This window comes from Aspergillus brasiliensis, assembly GCF_001889945.1.
Source record: "Aspergillus brasiliensis CBS 101740 unplaced genomic scaffold ASPBRscaffold_15, whole genome shotgun sequence".
Taxonomy (NCBI): Eukaryota; Fungi; Ascomycota; class Eurotiomycetes; order Eurotiales; family Aspergillaceae; genus Aspergillus; species Aspergillus brasiliensis.
This window is the reverse complement of record NW_027137456.1, coordinates 101,301-118,539: the sequence shown is the minus strand read 5'-3', so window position 1 is coordinate 118,539 and position 17,239 is coordinate 101,301. Positions and strand designations below refer to the sequence as shown.

At 51.8% G+C, this 17,239-nt stretch overlaps 5 protein-coding genes and 1 non-coding gene across 6 annotated transcripts; 4 read left to right on the top strand and 2 right to left on the bottom strand.

Annotated features, from left to right (window-relative positions):
* Nucleotides 1-152: 152 nt before the first annotated feature.
* ASPBRDRAFT_135071 (uncharacterized protein) lies at nucleotides 153-980 on the bottom strand (the record flags this gene model as incomplete). Its single annotated transcript, XM_067618673.1, has 1 exon — nucleotides 153-980. The coding sequence occupies one exon, from the start codon at nucleotides 978-980 to the stop codon at nucleotides 153-155; it is 828 nt and encodes a 275-aa protein (XP_067474812.1).
* Nucleotides 981-1,595: 615 nt separating this feature from the next.
* On the top strand, nucleotides 1,596-1,668 carry ASPBRDRAFT_t247. Its single transcript has one exon. It is a non-coding gene; the product is annotated as a tRNA-Thr (tRNA).
* Nucleotides 1,669-6,315: 4,647 nt separating this feature from the next.
* Nucleotides 6,316-8,550, bottom strand: ASPBRDRAFT_33933 (HET domain-containing protein; the record flags this gene model as incomplete). The annotated part of the gene is made up of 2 exons (XM_067623176.1): nucleotides 6,316-7,926; nucleotides 7,999-8,550. The coding sequence occupies 2 exons, from the start codon at nucleotides 8,548-8,550 to the stop codon at nucleotides 6,316-6,318; spliced, it is 2,163 nt and encodes a 720-aa protein (XP_067474811.1).
* Nucleotides 8,551-9,816: 1,266 nt separating this feature from the next.
* On the top strand, nucleotides 9,817-10,759 carry ASPBRDRAFT_135409 (uncharacterized protein; the record flags this gene model as incomplete). Its single annotated transcript, XM_067618699.1, has 4 exons — nucleotides 9,817-9,959; nucleotides 10,019-10,274; nucleotides 10,340-10,605; nucleotides 10,657-10,759. 4 exons carry the CDS (start codon nucleotides 9,817-9,819, stop codon nucleotides 10,757-10,759), a joined length of 768 nt encoding a protein of 255 aa, XP_067474810.1.
* Nucleotides 10,760-11,799: 1,040 nt separating this feature from the next.
* Nucleotides 11,800-14,447, top strand: ASPBRDRAFT_58664 (uncharacterized protein; the record flags this gene model as incomplete). The annotated part of the gene is made up of 5 exons (XM_067627939.1): nucleotides 11,800-11,974; nucleotides 12,024-12,675; nucleotides 12,730-13,350; nucleotides 13,406-13,790; nucleotides 13,845-14,447. The coding sequence occupies 5 exons, from the start codon at nucleotides 11,800-11,802 to the stop codon at nucleotides 14,445-14,447; spliced, it is 2,436 nt and encodes an 811-aa protein (XP_067474809.1).
* Nucleotides 14,448-15,103: 656 nt separating this feature from the next.
* On the top strand, nucleotides 15,104-16,833 carry ASPBRDRAFT_58663 (MFS transporter; the record flags this gene model as incomplete). The annotated part of the gene is made up of 6 exons (XM_067627938.1): nucleotides 15,104-15,118; nucleotides 15,183-15,262; nucleotides 15,315-15,377; nucleotides 15,436-15,550; nucleotides 15,603-15,920; nucleotides 15,970-16,833. 6 exons carry the CDS (start codon nucleotides 15,104-15,106, stop codon nucleotides 16,831-16,833), a joined length of 1,455 nt encoding a protein of 484 aa, XP_067474808.1.
* Between the last annotated feature and the right edge of the window lie 406 nt (nucleotides 16,834-17,239).

Sequence of the window (17,239 nt, the reverse complement as noted above, 5' to 3'; positions counted from 1 at the left end):
CCACGATAGACGTTATTTGACTAGTCTATAGACATATTATCTCCTTCTTAACAAATGTTTTATAATCACACAACAATCAAAATATCAAGCAAAATGCAATACCAATAATAACGCCGTCGCTATGTAAACATTCCGTTACTCCTTCACTAAGTCTACTGAACAGATACCCGCTGAAGACTCGTACTAGACGCTCTCGGCGAGACATGACTAGTCCTGAGCGGAGCTACTCCCAGCTCATCAATCTGAGGAATCGGCTTTCGTTGTCCGACGAGTTGCACCGGTCCATCTCCTGCCTCTGATGATGCAGAGTACGAATGTGCGCGTGGTGGTGCTTGTGGACCAGGGTACGCTATGATACTCCCCCTAGCTGAAGTATCCGATACCGGCGAGTATGTCGCTGGCAGTTGATATTGAGTCGGCGGGGTCAACGTCGTCGCGGGCGGTGATTCGGAATCCAGGTTCAACGAGACCTGCGCCCATGGAGGTGGTGCGAATTGACCACTAGGGACTCGCGAGGTAGAGGAGGAAGAGGGATTGCTGGCGGGAGGAGTAGTAGTAGTAGTGCTTGGTGGCATGGCAGGGCGTAGGGTGAAAGGGACGCTTTTCCGGAAGACGGTCGTGTTGTTGGGCTGGATGCGCAGCACCTCGTCCAGCTCCTCGTCTGTCCAGGTGCGTCTGATGCGGACCTCCGGTGAAGGTTCTGACGAGTATAGATGGCCCAGAATTGAGGTGCGGCACCATGCCTCTGCGTCTTCGGGGGTCGCGAAGCCGATTACTAGACCGTTGCTGCTGTCGCGGAGATAGGTCATGGCCGGGGAGTGCGGGAGGTAGACGGCGGTGGGCTCGGCGGCGAAGATGCGGCCCTCGCGGTTTGATGATTGGTATGCATTGGCGTGGGTTGTCGAGTTGAAGACGAGCTTCAGCTCTTGTTTCTGGAAGATGAAGTAGACATCAAAGGCAGGGACGTCGTGGTCGGACATTTCTCGTGGGGAAATAGGAGAATGATGGGTTGCAAATGTGTCTGTCACTGTAGAGAGGATGGATGTTGTGATGGCTTAAAGGGGTAGGATGATAGGTCATTTGTAGTGCCTGGTTATTTATATCTCAGACATCTGAATCTGACAGGGTCTGACACTACTGCTAACTACTGCTGGGGCTGAAGCTGTGGCGGCTTACGGTGGCCCCAATGGCTGCACGATCCGAACTTATCCACTGCTCCGCCATGCCTCAGCCTCGTCGGGTCCAGTTGAGCACATCTCACGTCATCAATAGTGATTTCTTTGTATCTCTTGTATGAGGATGTCAGTGACTCAGTTGGTGTGTCCGGTGGTAAGGGAGTAATAACTAGTTGATGAGATGGTCAAGCAAGTCCACTGTGGGTCATGATAGGAACCAACGCATCAACCAACAATTGGCCTGCGCTATTGGCACATCACTTGGGCATACTGCGCAGGATCAATGTCCCTGTCAATCCGGGAACCTGCATCAGCGTGTTTGTGACCAGCCAAGTTTGTGTACGGAGTACATCCAACCCGAACTCTCCTTATGATGCTGTTAAACATAAAGCAAACCTGTTCAGCTTCCTATATCAACCAGCTTCTATGGCTCAGTTGGTAGAGCGCATGACTAGTAATCATGAGGTCCGCGGTTCGAATCCGCGTGGAAGCATTTTTTGTCTATCTCCCTCCCATTCACCTTTTGACAAATACATTAATTTTTTCACTTTTTAACTAGAAATTATATTTCGAAGAGTTGCTTCATCGCTGTACAAAATTCTTCTGTACACCTTCAGACATTGAAATGGTGTGTTCAGCGGTATCGTTACTTATTTTTGTCGGGCTGGTTGCTAGTACTACCAGTTATATTATTATATATTTCCCTTCGTGACTTCCGGAAAACAATCCGATGGACCAAACATCACAGCCACGGCACTTTTATCGTTCAATTCCTCTCTTGCTGTTATGTCTGACTAAACCATAAATTAATAAAGGGTTCATTAACAGTCAGTAACCTAATAATCATGAATTTTGAGGCCAAGCTTGCAAATGCGACCGTGACAAGTACTCCATGATATTATGTATGGAAGCTCGGCCCGGGTTGAACCCGATACATCAGGCTTTCAAGCCAGCTAACTAAGTAGTAGCATCAAGTGCTTCAATACTTGTTCTTACTGGCCGGCATTGGTAATTGAAAATCGATCATCATTTTTCCGATCGTTCTAGGGACCAAACTTAGATCAATATCCCCATGAAAGGGACACAGATGAAACTATTCAACGAAGGTCCAATATGCATCATTGCTATTATCATTATTTACATTCACCGCATGACTGTACAAGACTATTAACAGGGTGGTATCACCCTTAACAAAAACATCGATCATCACGAGAGTACTTCTGTCTCTTCATTCCATCTAATCCATAGCTGTACCCTCCTGGCAAGCAATAGGACTAGAGCGGTAGTTCAGCTCCGTAGTGGTGTTGTAGTTCCACCAGAAGCTCAAGTGCTGCGGGTAGGATGCAGACACGTTGCAGGTGGTGGTGTAGTCGGGCAGATCCTTGTTCAGGATCGAGGTGTAGTTGGCCAGAGGGCAGGAGTAGCCCGGTCCAGAGGTGCAGTCGTTGAAGGGGAGGACGGCCTCGTTCAGCACCAGACGCACGTAGGTGCCTTCGTCCGACAGAGCCGTGGCCTGGCAGCTGAGACGCTCGATGGTCAGATGGCCACCTTGGGGCACGATGTTGCCTGTCGTGTAGGGGTTGCCGAAGGCGACGCGGTCCAGGGGCAGGTCCTCGGTGGGGATGAGCACGCCCAGGGCGGCGAGGATGGGGGTGATGTTGGTGTCGTGGGCGCTGTTGTTTATTAATGGATTGTTCCGTCAGTAAGAGAGGTAAGTATGCTGAGAACGTACAAGTTGAAAAACAAGGAGCCGGCTTCCTTGGGTCCCTGGTTCAGGAGGGTGAGACTGGCATTGGCGTAGACAGCGCCCACTGCGGCCATGTTCTTGTCACCGGGACTGTATCATCATTAGTTGCCAGCCCAAAGGATACTTGATCAAGGGCTACTCACCCTGCGCAGTAGTAGTAGTTCAGATCCTCAACGTAGCCGAAGCTGACCCATTCGTCCTGGGTGAAGGCGTTGATCCAGTTGGAAAAGGGGCGAGCGTTGAGCTCGAAAGAGGCCATCACTATAGAGTACTGTCAGCCTGTGCTCGCGATACAAAATTCTACCATGACACATACCCATCAGGTTATAGACATCGGATGCGGTAAGGTTCATGCCAGGGTTCTGAGAGTTCAGACGGGCAGCAGCGATCTTGAACTGGGGCAGTTGGTTGGTCAGGTTGTCGCAGGTGGTCTGGTCGTTGTCGGTGTCACAGGTAGGAGTGAGGCTATCGGCACCCATGACCTCGGACTCGGAGATGATGTTGAGGGCGGCGTTGGTGGAGTAGTTGTAGCCAAAGAAGCCCTCCCCGAACTTGCGGGCCGTGCCAATGACACGCCCGTAACCGCTGGAGAAGAAGGGCACGACGGTCTCGCCATCCCAAAGGTGGCCGTAGCGAGCCTTGTACTCGTTGCCATGGTTGTAGGCATCCAGCAGACCGGCGTAGGGACCGCTGGTGGTCTCGGCATTGTAATAGCACTCGTTGGGGACGTAGTACGTCCAGTCGTTCAGGAAGGCCAGGTCGCCCTTGTATTTAGTGGTGTTGATGCTGTAGACCTTGGCCAGAGCCTCCTCGATGCTCTTGCCGGCAGACGGGGAGGGGTAACGCTCGCCGTGACGCTTGATCATGATGACTTGGTCGACTTCGCAGCCGGTCGGGGGATCGCGAGCGATACCATAGGACACACGCTCGGAGTAGGGACCATTGCCACCATAGTGCTTCAGAATGCTGTAGCCATCACGGAACTCCTGAGAGAATTGCTTCTCCTGGGTGGACTGAGGAATAGCAGCGCCATAGGAGAACGCAGACGCGCCCGTGGCCAGGGCACACGCCAGGGCGAGGAGAGAAGAGCGAGGCATTGTGGGGTAGATATTGGCAGAAGCTGGGGAAGTGCCTCGAGGTTTGGGGATGACGAGCGAGGTGCATTTCGAGAGGGTGGGATCTGGAGGACTTTTTATACCCTGCGATCGGAGATCTATTGCTGTCCGGCATGCATCTGGGAGCTGGTCCCCTCATGCGAGTAGGAATGTAGCGGAAGCGAGGACGGAGGGCATGTCTGCCAGTGACAGACTCCCAAAGCAGCCCACGTGCTCAGCATCCCAAAGCGAGCAGCCCCTGGCTTTCGATGTAACAGGGCTGAATGCGACCCCCCAGTGGGACTCACGGCATTCGAATCATACACTGCAGTCCAGAGGCGTGGTATCGGTCAGCTGTCCCATTGGCAGGAAGAATGAGCGGGGCGCACACAGGCACGGACTGCCGTTGGTCCATGGCAGCAGCTTAATCGACTAGTAGTTTAGTAGTTATGCACTCGGCAAGGGCTTATCTCCGGGGTCGCTGCGGGTGTCTTCCCACCCCTTCATCCCGTGCATTCCGATGACTCTTGTATTGGAGAAAGAGATTGACGTAGAGACACAGCCAGAACATACCTTCGACAATAGCAACTAGATTTAGCCAGAGTTATGGAAAGTGACGATGTCTCGGATGGTTCTATCTTTGAAAGGTAAACAACGGCTCGGGGCTGCCCGTCCCGGCAATCCAAGCCGAGCCCAAGCTTCCTTGGCCAAAGCTTGGTCTTGCCGGCCAAGGCACCAATCCCTCCGCCACGCGGTTCTGCCACGCCTTGTCAGTCGCTTTCCCGTGGGTTGAACATCTGGAAAGAATAGAAGCCTGGAGACAAAGAAAACAACATACTCCGCGATCGGGATCGGACCAGTGTCAGACAACCAACTGAATAAGCTGACATGCGGCATTTTGTTGCTGTCTTGCACCACCGGTTGGCTATAACAGATTAACAGGTGATGTTAGCAGCTGGGGAAAATGGGACCCCGAGCCGGTGGAAACGTTTTTCTCGACTGCTCGGACCCACTGGGCCAGTGTGCGTTCGGCCTGCCTGCACGTGCGAGCCGCTGCTTGTTCTGCTAGGATAAAGAGAATCGTTCTCTCGCATCGCAATTTTATGTCCTGAGTCATGCCAGTCCGGGTATAACCGTGGGGGAGTTCGATAACATGCTGTCAGCCTGTGTATACACCATGTGATGGAATCAGAGGATGCCCAGTCACAGACGCTATGCAAGGTTTGCAGCGTGCCCTGCAGCTCATGATGCGCTTCCCCTCGACTCTAACCTTGATCGTTCTTGGACCGTTGGAAGTACCAGCCCTATTGCTTGACATATCCTTGTAAATGTTGCCCATGTGGGCCTGTCACTTGCTCTTATTTGCAGTAGGGGGATATTATCAAATGGCAGCCCGCCTAGTATGCGCTAAGTAGCGCGAGTTCCCGAGAACACGACGTTGTAAGAGAGATTGAAGAATTAGAGACACCGTCGCTTCAATGGCGTAGGGGGTCATGACAGTAGAGAACTTACCTTGATATACTAGCTAATATAGTTCTGTCGCTGTGAACTTCTTACTCGCAGCCAGGAAGAACGCATCCCGGTACTGTCCAAGCTGGCATACGTCTTGAGCATTGGATCTAGTCGGCCATTCATGCTTATAGGGGGTGCGAGGACCTAATATTTCCTTGATGGAGTCCCGCGTTTGGTATGGTGGGGGTATTGTTGGCTTGTCTGGTGGGAATTCTACAGCGCGGAAACCTGCCTCATATTAGTTATTGGGATCGCAGTATTTTGATGACTTAACCACCTATATTTCCTGACTACGGGGCTAGGATGAAAGTTCTATGGTTATATAAAACTCGACAGAGCGTGCCTCTTCCTACTACTTCCCTTGCTTTCTTATCTTCTGATATATGGATCTTGTATACCCTTTTTATGAATAAGTTACTTTCTTATCCTCTTAAGATATTATTTTTTTTATTGTGCTTCAGTAGTCTCTCCATAGTAGGTGCTCGTACATATATATACACTGTAAGTTTGAGAGACTTGATGGCGTTCAAGACTATATTCTTACTTCAGACAGTAAAGTATCTGCATAGCGAGCATTTTGTATAGCGGGCTCTACCGGAAATAAGATTATCAACTGAATCGAATCGAATTGAATCGCCTCTAGTTAGCAAGATCTTGAGCTTTTCTCGACTTCAATTTCTGCCGGTAATGCTGTTTAAACAGAATTACATGCATTGTGTATCCTGATGCAAGGTCGTCAGCTCTTCCGGAAACTGGGGGGCTTGTTCCATATTGAGCTAGGAGTCGCTCAATACCATGCCTGTCCTATATTGCCTGCTGCTGTCCCCGCAATCTCTTCAACTTCTTCAGAAATTGGGAGAATTGTTACATGCTGAGCCAGGAGTTGCTTCCTGATATGCACTTCCTCTCTTGTATTCCCTGCTGCCGCCTCGGCAACTCTCTTAGAGACTGGGAGGTTTTTTCCATGATAAGCCAGGAGCTGCTCCATGATATGCACTCCCTGTCTGGTATTTCCTGCTGCCGCCTCAACAACTCTCTCAGAGACTGGAAGGTTTGTTCCATAATAAGCCAGGAGCCGCTCCATGATACGCCGTCCCTGTGATAGATTCCCTGCTGCCACCTCGACAACTCTTTCGGAAACTGGAAGGTTTGTTCCATGATGAGCCAGAAGTTGTTCCATGATAAGCCATCCTTGTCCTGTATTTCCTGCTGCTGCCCTGACCACCTTTTCCGAGATGGGTAGTCCACTTTCATGATGTTCTAGAAGTTGCTGCATGACCTTGGGTCCATTTGGCCCTTCATTACTTGCCGCAGTCTCGAGTACCGCATCAGAAAGAGGTTTCTCATTATGATCCAGTAGTCTCTCCATGATCTCGGATTTGCCTAGCTTTTGATATGCCGCTGCTGCTATGAATACATCTTCAGAGACTGCTGGATCTTTCGGGCGGTGTTGGAGTAGATATAGTATCGATTCTCTTGTGTGCGCTTGCTTCAGCATCTGCACTATAAGCTCGTCAATAATAGACGACGTATTGGTTTTAGAAGCCCCTTCATGGTAAGGTAGTACCTCCGAGGAAAAGGATTCTTGGTCCCTGAGTGTGTTGCAAGATTCCTGATTATCTAGAGGGATTTCCCAGATTACATGGATGTGCTTAGGAAACGCCTGCAATGAGGGGTGAATAAGTCCTCTGGCGGCGTTGTCATATATATTGTCTAGCCCGTTGTATCCCATGTGTGGTGCGATCGTACTCACAACAACACTGAAGTTGGTATTGTGGGGCCTGACAATGATGGGTCTCCTACGTTGGTGTAGAAGACATATGATATCCCCCTTGCGAATCGGCTCGGCGGGAGACTGTAGTCTCCATGTGGTACCACACATACGCTTGTATAAGCCACCAACTTCACTAGTATAGATGACACTGAACTGTTGATGGCCGTACTTGGATGTTCCCTCTTCAATAAATTCAACATAACCTAGGACATATGTCATGCCTTTAATGACGGCGACTTGCTCCCCAGGCCACGTCTCGATAGAGCATGAACTTCGAAATACATGCATCGCGACCTGTTTGAAGACCTCGTGCCATGGAAGATGATAGTTTGGTGTCAAGCCTATTCTCTCTGGATCTTCACAACTCAGGCCCAGCAATCCGTATACTTTGTCATGCGGCTTAGTGGACTTGTGATTGCGGTACATATCGAGCAGTTCACCTATGGCTAGTTCGCCCCGTGAACTAATTTCATAGCTTGGTCTCAAAAGAGCACCACGGAAAAGGCGAAGGATGGGCGGACAGTACTTCAAGTTGCTGATGCCTTCACAGAAGGCATGACCGTTTAGCTCCACAGGTCCGCAGACGACTGATATGCATCGTGCGACGCCAACCTCTTGAAGGACCTGGCGCACAGGTTAGTACGGGGGCAGAGAGACGTGGTAGATATCAACATATTTAAAAATCTAGCTTCTTACCCACACACGCTTGAACCATTCGCGCTGCAGTAGCTTGAACCATGCACTTTTACTCATATCCTGACTTTCAACCCATGAGGTCTTGGTTGGTACGCCCTTATCCGCCTGGTAGTGGATCTCTTTTAATGCTTCATCACCATCCTCCCCGGTTTCCCCCAGCCAAACAACGACACGACCAGCCTGTGCATAGATCGCCCGCATGAGGGGGATCTGCGTGGCTTTTTCGTCATTATCATCCTGGTTGATACATATAGCATCAATCCATAACGTTCTCTCCAGCTGAGAATCTCGCAGGTACAACAGGGCCGTGTAAAGATTATGCGTAACAGGGAACGCAGTTCCATTCAGAAGAATCGTATAAGGCTTACTTTCACTGCCCCATACATACGACAGCGCCTCGTAGAGATGCCGCCTGGGATTTCTTTCTGCCAGAACATAGTTGAAGAGTTCGCATTTGATCTCGGCATCATGCTCATCTTTTTCGGGAGGCAAAAGACGGACTAGACGAGTAGTATTCGGTCCGAGCCGAAGTGTTGAATAAATTGAGATCATTGTGGGATCTCGTGGAGTAAACCTCCTTTCTCCACTCAAGCGAAATGCACCGTACAGTAACTAAGCCAGGCAGTCTGATCTTACTTTCTCTTAATTTTTCGGAAACGCTGCCATTCTACCAATTCAAGGCGGGGTTATCGGGCTTGTGTTTAGTGCCATTCGAAGATCGGCTGACTGACGTGGCCGGCTTCCATGGGACGAAGCAAACACCAGTCACGATACACTAAGACACCTTAACAACTCCTTCTGAAAGATGACTGGCGACAAGAGCGGATGGTGACCCTTTGAGGTTGATACAAACTGCTCGCTATGTTGTCGGAGCGGTTGCGATGCCAGCGAGACTTCCTGCAAGGAACGATCCGCAGTTCCCATGGCCTCATCGTAGCGGGCGGAGAGGAGCAGGCGCTGTCGCTTTTCGGAGACCAGGCGTGTGATGCGGCATGTCAGATTGGCAGCGAAGCAGGGGGGGACACGGTCGCATTAGGTCTATTGAAGTGCGCTTTACTCGGGATGCAAAAGCGCAAAAAGTTCATTGCAATGAGACGGGTCATTCATTTGCGACTCCTGCAGTGGTCACAGGGAACGCCATCATCGGCATATTGATGGAATAGATCGATCGGTGATGGCCGAAGGGAGAACATGTCCGGATAGGGATTAGAAGATGAGAGTCTAACTTAGAGCCGGTCGCTTGCTGTTTTCACCGGTGGCCTCCATCGCGCGGGTCAGTGACTGGTACGGAGTAGAGGGACCGGAGCTGGCAGTTCTCTCAGTCCCTACACAGTAAGTACTATCTATGCATTCATTGACCAGCAGAGTAGAGTTAGTAGAGTAAGTAGAGGACAGTTAGTGGATCTTACGCATTCCTGCCTGAGGCGATACCTCTAGTATATCGTGATGCTCTGTGATTTGGTTGGTCAACGTGGGAGTTGCCTCGCAATCGGGATGCCTGGACCAGAAGGGCCGAGATTGGGGTTAGCGCGGGCCCCGCACTAACCTGCAACGCGGTCGGGACATTTCCCCATCGGGCAGTCCTCGGATCTGGAGGGTACAACAGAAAGTACGACATGCCGACCAGAAACACCACGGTCCGTGACCGGGGACTAGGGAGATATGCCGTCAAAAATGATCCCGATCACTCGAAGGTTTCCATTGTGTAAGGTGGTAGAAAGGTATAAAGCCACCGGGAGAAGTCCATGGGCATATAGTCAAGCATCCAAACCTTTCCGACCAAGTCCCGTGAAACTCCCTCCCATTTCCCACATCACAATGGCCTCCTACCCTCCCAGAAAGTGCTGCTTCCAGGGCGTCAAGCATGAAGGCGACGCGACTGGCGACTTCATCACCATTGACGACTTCGAAGTTTACAAGAAGGCCCCCGAGGGTCCCGCCCCCGAGAAAGCAATCATTCTGTCCGTACCACCTTTTTTTGCAAAGATAGCAATTGAATCGTTTCGACTGACCAATCTAGACTGACCGATATCCTGGGCCATCGGTTCAAGAACGCCCAGCTGATCGCCGACCAGTTCGCCGCCAATGGCTACTTGGTCGTGATCCCCGATCTCTTCTATGGTGATCCCATCCCCATTGGTGGCTCCGCGGGCCTGGACCTCCACAAATGGCTGGTGGGCGAGTACCACGAGAAGAAGATCGCGCACACTCCTCCGGTCATTGACCCCATCCTGGAGAAGACCATCGCTGAACTGCGCACCAAGTACAACATCAAGGTAGGTCTATCTCTCCGCTGCCCAGGGCTTGCCGGGACGAACCGTGGGACTGATCTTCCGACCAGAAAATCGGCGCCATCGGATACTGCTTTGGCGCCAAGTATGTTGTTCGGTTCCTGAAGCCCGAGGAGGGCAAGGTGGATGTCGGGTTCCTGGCGCACCCTAGTCTGGTTGAGAAGGAGGAACTGGAGGCCATCAAGGGTCCTCTGGCCATTGCGGCGGCCGAGAAGGACCATGTCTTCCCCGCTGAGAAGCGACACGAGTCGGAGCAGATCTTGGAAACGCTGGCGTTGCCCTACGCGCTGACTCTCTATGGTGGTGTTGGACATGGGTGAGTGATCTTGAACCCAATGAAATGTGCAACGGACTGATCATGTCATAGATTCGCTCTTCGGGGCGACCTGAGCGACCCCAAGGTGTTGTTCGCCAAGGAGAATGCCTTCATCCAGGGCCTGCAGTGGTTTGATGAGCACTTGAAGGCGTGAGTGAGCAAACGCGAGGCAGACGGGGGAAACTCAGTAGTTTAATAGCTGCGAGTAGTAGATTAGTAACGGCTGATGACCACGCTATAAATATCACGATGGTTAGATCATGATTGAATGTGCACAAAATCCGTCCCCACTTGTCTGCCTCTCTTGTACCGGGATCCTTCCCCGACAGGGCTATGCAGGGTGGCCTTCGATTCTAGGATTCAAAACCAATTAGAATTAATGATTCAAGTCTTTCGTCGATTCCAAGGAACGTGGATGTAGGCTCACTATGAAATAACGGCCTGAGCACTCAGTGCATAGTATAGTATCCATCATGGCGTAGGGAACAGAAAAAGGAGGTCGCAGATTGCAGGGAATATAGTCTTTGTAGAGATCATGAAATCACTTGAGAAGTTAATTCCTGAAGTAGCGAGAGTTGAGTAGGATAATCGAACGTGACTTGTGCGGAGTGGGAGAGCCGTTGGATAGACAGACAAATAAAGTACGTAGTAGTAAATAGTGGAAGTAGGAGAAGTAGCAAAGTGGAGAGAGATCGGAACCAGCCGACAAGTGGCAGGCCGATAAGCTGCCGGGCGCAATAAGATCAGCCCGCCCCCGTTGGGTTCTCGCCCGTCTCTGGCCAAGAAGAAGTGAGCGAGAGTGAGAGATTTGAATTCGAGCTACTTCGTACTACTTGCTAGTACATCTAGAATGCGCCCAAGACGAAGTCCACTCCTGGCCGCGGCTCCTTCATCCAGGCCACCACGTGATCCCCAGGCTGTTTGGTGCGTCATTGGCGAGAAACTCGCGATCGGGCGGAATCTCACTTGAACTTGACTTCAGTTCCTGTCAATCACTCACTCACTCACTATTCTTCTTCCATCCACACTGCCACTCTCCCTTTCCTCCCTTGTTATTCTTTCTCTTTTTCTCCTTCTTCTGCTCATCCCCCTTGCAATGGTCGCATGTTAACCTCTCCAATTCTCCCCGCCAAATGACTACTGCATCGCAGTCAGCTCCTCATCGCTCTCATCGCTCTCATCGCTCCCGTCGTCATGTTCCGCCATTTTCAGATGCCCCCGCCCCCGAATGGGAACGCCGCTGCGTCCCAGTCCGATGCCGCTGGGAGACCCAAGGATCGTACTCGCCGGGCATGCGAGCGCTGTCGCCAGATGAAAATCAAGTGTGACGGGGCAACCACCTGCAATCATTGTCGCACCTCCTTCAATGGTGCGAGGCCCTTTTTGTCAGTCAGCTCGGGCCAAGCTAACGGGTACAGAGTGCGTGTATCCGGAGCCACGTCGCAAACGCAAAGCTTCCCCACACTTCGACCGTCTGCAGGAGTTGGAAAAGAGAGTCAAGGCTATGGAGGAATCGTACCAAACCATTTCCGCCACCAAAGATTCATCCCAGTCCCCCAGTTCAGTAACGCAACACCACCCCCAGTCAGCAGCCGGCGCCAATGATGTCGGATCCGACCCGACAGATCCCCGGCCTCAAGCTCGGCCAAGCCAAGGAGAAGCACGCTTCGGGTTTTCATCGGCCGACCGTGCTTTCATTGAGCGCCTCAAGGCGGAGCTGGGAGACTGGCCCGGCGCGGATTTCGACAGCCGGTTACGCATTCGAGAGAAACCGGGGGTGAAATTGTTCCAGTCAGCCAACCCGGCACCGCGGGTCGTCTCTCTACCACCCCGTGAGCGAGCGGAGCATTTGATCAACATAGCACTCGACGCAAGCGTGCTCTATCATGTGGTGCACCGGCCAACGTTTGACTCGGCGTTCGAATTACTCTACAGCTTGGATCGGAGCGACTATGGGGAAGGGGAAATGCGGCACATTCCGCTTGTATACGCTCTCATGGCGCTGGGCTGTCTCTTTGAGAAGATTGGAGAGGGTGCATCGGAAAGTGGGGACGACATGACTGCGGAAAGGTATGAGCTCATTTCTGCTGTGTGGTTGAACTAGGTTCATGCTAACGCAAGCAGAACACAATACTTTGCGACATGCCGTGATCTCGTGGATTTGCACGATTGCAATGACATAGTTACGCTACAAGCGATATTCTACATGAACTTATTCATCTTGAGCACGGAGAGGCTATCGCCGTGCTATACATGCCTGTCGCATGCATTTTCTCTCGCCGTTCGCATGAACCTGCAGCTGCCGAACACGAGGGACAGTCTGATTGTTGCAGAGATTAAAAAACGGCTTTTCTGGTCGCTGCGACAATTACTGATGGTCGTCGCCTCGATGTGCGGCTATCCGCGGCCGATCAACAGCAATGAAGTCGACATCGAACAGCCGCTAGATTTAGATGATAATGACCTGAAGTCGACCAGGATATCACAGTCCTTGCAAGACCCTGCTCTGATTCGGAGTATGTCTGGCTCTGTCGCATTATTAAAACTACATAACATTCTGGATCGAATAGTTCGCGAGCTTTATCCGTCGGGAGGCGTCAGGCGGAAAACCAACAGCGGATCTATGAGCCACCTGGTGAGCAATGACATCGTTACGCAGCTCGAGGAGGAGCTGCAAAAGTGGGCCACGTCGCTCCCCCTGGGATATAAACGGGGAACAAGTCGATATGCCCCCCACTTAGAAAAGTAAGCTCACCAAGGGTGCTGTCCAACCGAGTTGCAACCGACTAACATGGCGCAGGGCGAAGTACGAGTTATGGATGACTTACGCACACGTCCAAATCCTTCTATATCGACCGTTTCTGCACTATTTCGTCGACAGCACCGAGGGCAACGGCCATGCCGAACATGGATTTCACAAATACGCCTCCGCATGTGTGGACGCCAGCCGCAATCTCATCCATCTGACGGAGGACATGCACCGGGATGGCCTCCTATATGGAGCACACTGGAGGATTGCGTACATGGTCTGCACAGCAGGCCTATCACTGATCTACGTGGTAGTGGGCTCTAAGAACCCGGACACCGCGAGGAATCTCAAAATGGATCTGAACACAGCGAAGAGGATGCTGATGTGCCTGACCCCTTACAGCTCCCATTCCCGTCGCCTCCATGTGGCATTAACGGTAGGACCATAGACGATTTGATGTTGAGGTTTCTAGGCTAACGTAAGCGATTAGGTACTGACAGCTACGTTCACTAAATCGGATCACGGCTCGCAGTCTCAAAGTCCGAATGACACAGCAGAGGCAGTTTCAGATAAACCCCACGAGCCGTACACGGGACCAACGACAGGACAGGCCTATGACGCATCACCTCAGAGGAATCCAAAATATAGCGGTCCTGGAGCGGGTGAGATGATGGCTCCCAGTCCAGTATTCACGCGCGGCGTGGAGACGCATCCCTCCCAGCCCAATCCGGTCGAGGCATATGCCATAATTCCTGCCTCACAGCCTCCGTTGTCCCATTTAGATTCCTCCACCCCAGTAGCGTCAGGGTATGTGGTGCCCCCGCTCCAACCAGGGGCGCCGGGCACGACCATGCCAACGCCGGCGCCCGAAAACACCACCCCCCAATCAGCTGAGCGCGTCATGGAGGCGCTGGCCGGGGCCGCTGCCACTTATGGACCGGAGGCAGGGCTGTCGGATCAGACGTACTACCTGGAAGCGCGACCCTTTAATCTGCAGCGTCCTACGGAAGGCGAGGATTACCTGTTCGGGAGAGAGTTCGGGGAGTTTGACGGGATGACGGGGGATTTACTCAGCTTCGACTATTTGTTTTAGACCGGCTTGTAATTTGATTGTGTGGCTCGGGGGTAGTGTCTGTGTGTGTGCGCCATAGATCCGACCGATAATAGCTGAGCTTGCTGCGGCGTGCGCGTGGCAACCGATTATGAACCCTCATATCTTTTTTCTTAATGTTTGTTTATCATCCCCTATTTTTCCTTTCCCCTCCCATCCACTCCGAGACCTGACTACCCAACATCCGACTGGCCACTTGACTGGGTTGAAAGAGTCTCCGATCCACGGACGGTAGAGCGACGGAACGGTCTAACCCCAACATCGGGTTCCGCATGCCGAGTGCCGATGAGTCGGCGCTGCACGTCCAGACACGCTGATCCCAACCACTGCAGAAGGCCGGACCCAACGTGGCGGTCAATTGCGTGCCGGGATAATTTGCTTAGTGCATTGCACGACTCCGTTTTCGATGAGTCTGTCAGATTCTGAACACTGCACGGCCCGAGCATCCCTGAGGATGTATCGCGGCCCCCTTATATATCTCATAATGGCGCCAGGCGCATCAATCCCACGAACAAGCGCTTGGCACTACCAAACTATGCGATCGTTTGTTCGATTGTTAGTGCAATATCTACTATAAGCTTCGACTTTGGGTTTACTGTGAATAAAAAGAACCAATCGACGGAGATTCATTTAGCGCCATGGCTGGCGGTAAGGTAGGCACTGAATTCCCTGTCATTAACAATATGTGTAGTAGCCGTCCACTAATGTTGATACTAGCGACCCGATGTGCACCCGGTGATAGACCTGGAGAAGGACATGGTAGGATGGGATGGCGAGGATGACCCAGCGAACCCGAGGTGAGACAATTGCCATTCTGCCATGCGAGGTTTAGCATCTGACGCAGAATAGAAATTTTCCTGTGTCGCAGAAGTGGTTTCTGATGCTGCTAGTCAGTACTATCACGTTCATCAGGTACGCTGGAAGCTCTTCAGATTTACAGGGAACTCGTTCTTACTCACGAAATTACTAGTCCCTTTGCGTCCTCCGTCTTCTCTCCCGGTGTGGTGTATGCAGAGGAGGAGTTTCATGTCACATCGACCATTCTGGGAACACTCTCCGTGACGGGTTATTTGATTGGTTATGTGGTACGTGTGACCTCTGTCAAGAGATTGGCATGTGCTTACCAAAGTTGCATAGACTGGTCCTCTCTTCTTCTCTCCGCTGAGTGAAATGTACGGCCGGCGGATCGTCCTCAGTGCGGCCAACACGTTCTTCGTCGCCTTCCAGATTGGCTGCGCGCTGGCCCCCAATATCTCGGCACTGATCGTCTTCCGTTTCCTGACCGGTGTTGGTGGATCGGCTTGTTTGACCACAGGCGGTGGTGTGGTGGCCGATTTGTTTGTGGCTGAACAGCGTGGAATCGCCATGGCAGTTTATACTACGGGTATCTTGATCGGACCCGTTTTGGGACCCCTTCTTGGAGGTTTCATCTCTCAGCGAGCAGGCTGGCACTGGGTATGTCATCTTCACCTGTCATTTTATCGACATTACTAATATCTGGTAGGTCTTCTGGGTGCTGGTCATCGCGGGCGGCACGCTCTCTGCCCTGGTCATGGTCTTCAACCGCGAGACGAACCACGTCGTTATCATGCGTCGAAAGACCGAGCGTCTCCGCAAGGAGCTCGATCGCCCTGAGCTCTACAGCTGCTACGAACCCAATGGAGCGGACGCCAAAGGCTCTTATACAGGCACCCTCGGCAAGCGGCTGATCATGCCCTTCTACCTCCTGGTCCGTTCGCCGATCGTTTTCCCCGTGGCGACCTATCTGGCCACACTCTACGGATGTCTCTACCTCCTCTTTACCACCGTCACGGATGTCTTCAAGAAGACCTACGGCTGGAGCACGGAGATCAGTGGTCTGGCGTATCTCGGTCTCGGTGTCGGCTTCATCAGTGGGCAGATCGTCTTTGCCTTGGTCAGCGATCGCATCATTGCCCGGTTGAAGTTGCGCAACAACAACGTTTTCGAGCCGGAGATGCGCCTGTCCATCACCATCGTCTTCGCCTTTTTCATCCCCGTCTCTTTCTTCTGGTACGGATGGTCTGCGCAGGAGAAGACGCACTGGATTGTGCCGATCATTGGTCTGGCGCCTTTTGCGTTCGGCATGGTGGGTATTTACAACACCTTGCAGACTTATGTGATCGACTGCTACCCCCGGTATGCTGCCTCCGGTACCGCCGCGATGGTGGTCACTCGGTCGTTGATGGGTGCTCTGCTTCCGTTGGCGGGACCGCGCATGTATTCGACTCTGGGCTACGGATGGGGTAATTCCTTGCTGGGATTCGTCACCCTGGGCATGATCCCAGTGCCCATGCTGTTCTACAAGTATGGTGGTCAGGTCCGAAAGTCATCCACATTGGAGTTGTAATGAGTTGTGCGGCTGTCGTCTGATTGAGTTGACAGCGATGGGTAGAGTGAGGCCGGAGAAAACGATGTATTGAAGGGATTGCTATCATGTTGTGGTTCTCTGTCTCCATTCTGTTAGTCTATTCCATGCACATAGACTTGAGCTTTCTGGGAGTTGATATGGCGTTTGGGCGCTGGGAAGGTGATGAGCCAGTCTGAGGCTGGTCGGGATTGCATACGGGAAAGAGTGGTTATGTTAATATATTATTGATTACTGATAGATGATAAATAAAGTTGATAAAAGAGGAAAAGTCGAGTACAAATATCAATTGTATGCAGATGATCACCGATCAGTGCCGATCTTCGGTCAATTCCTTAGTTAGTCTGCGGAGATGACTGTCACCCCACCTGTCTGGCGAAGCGCTCAC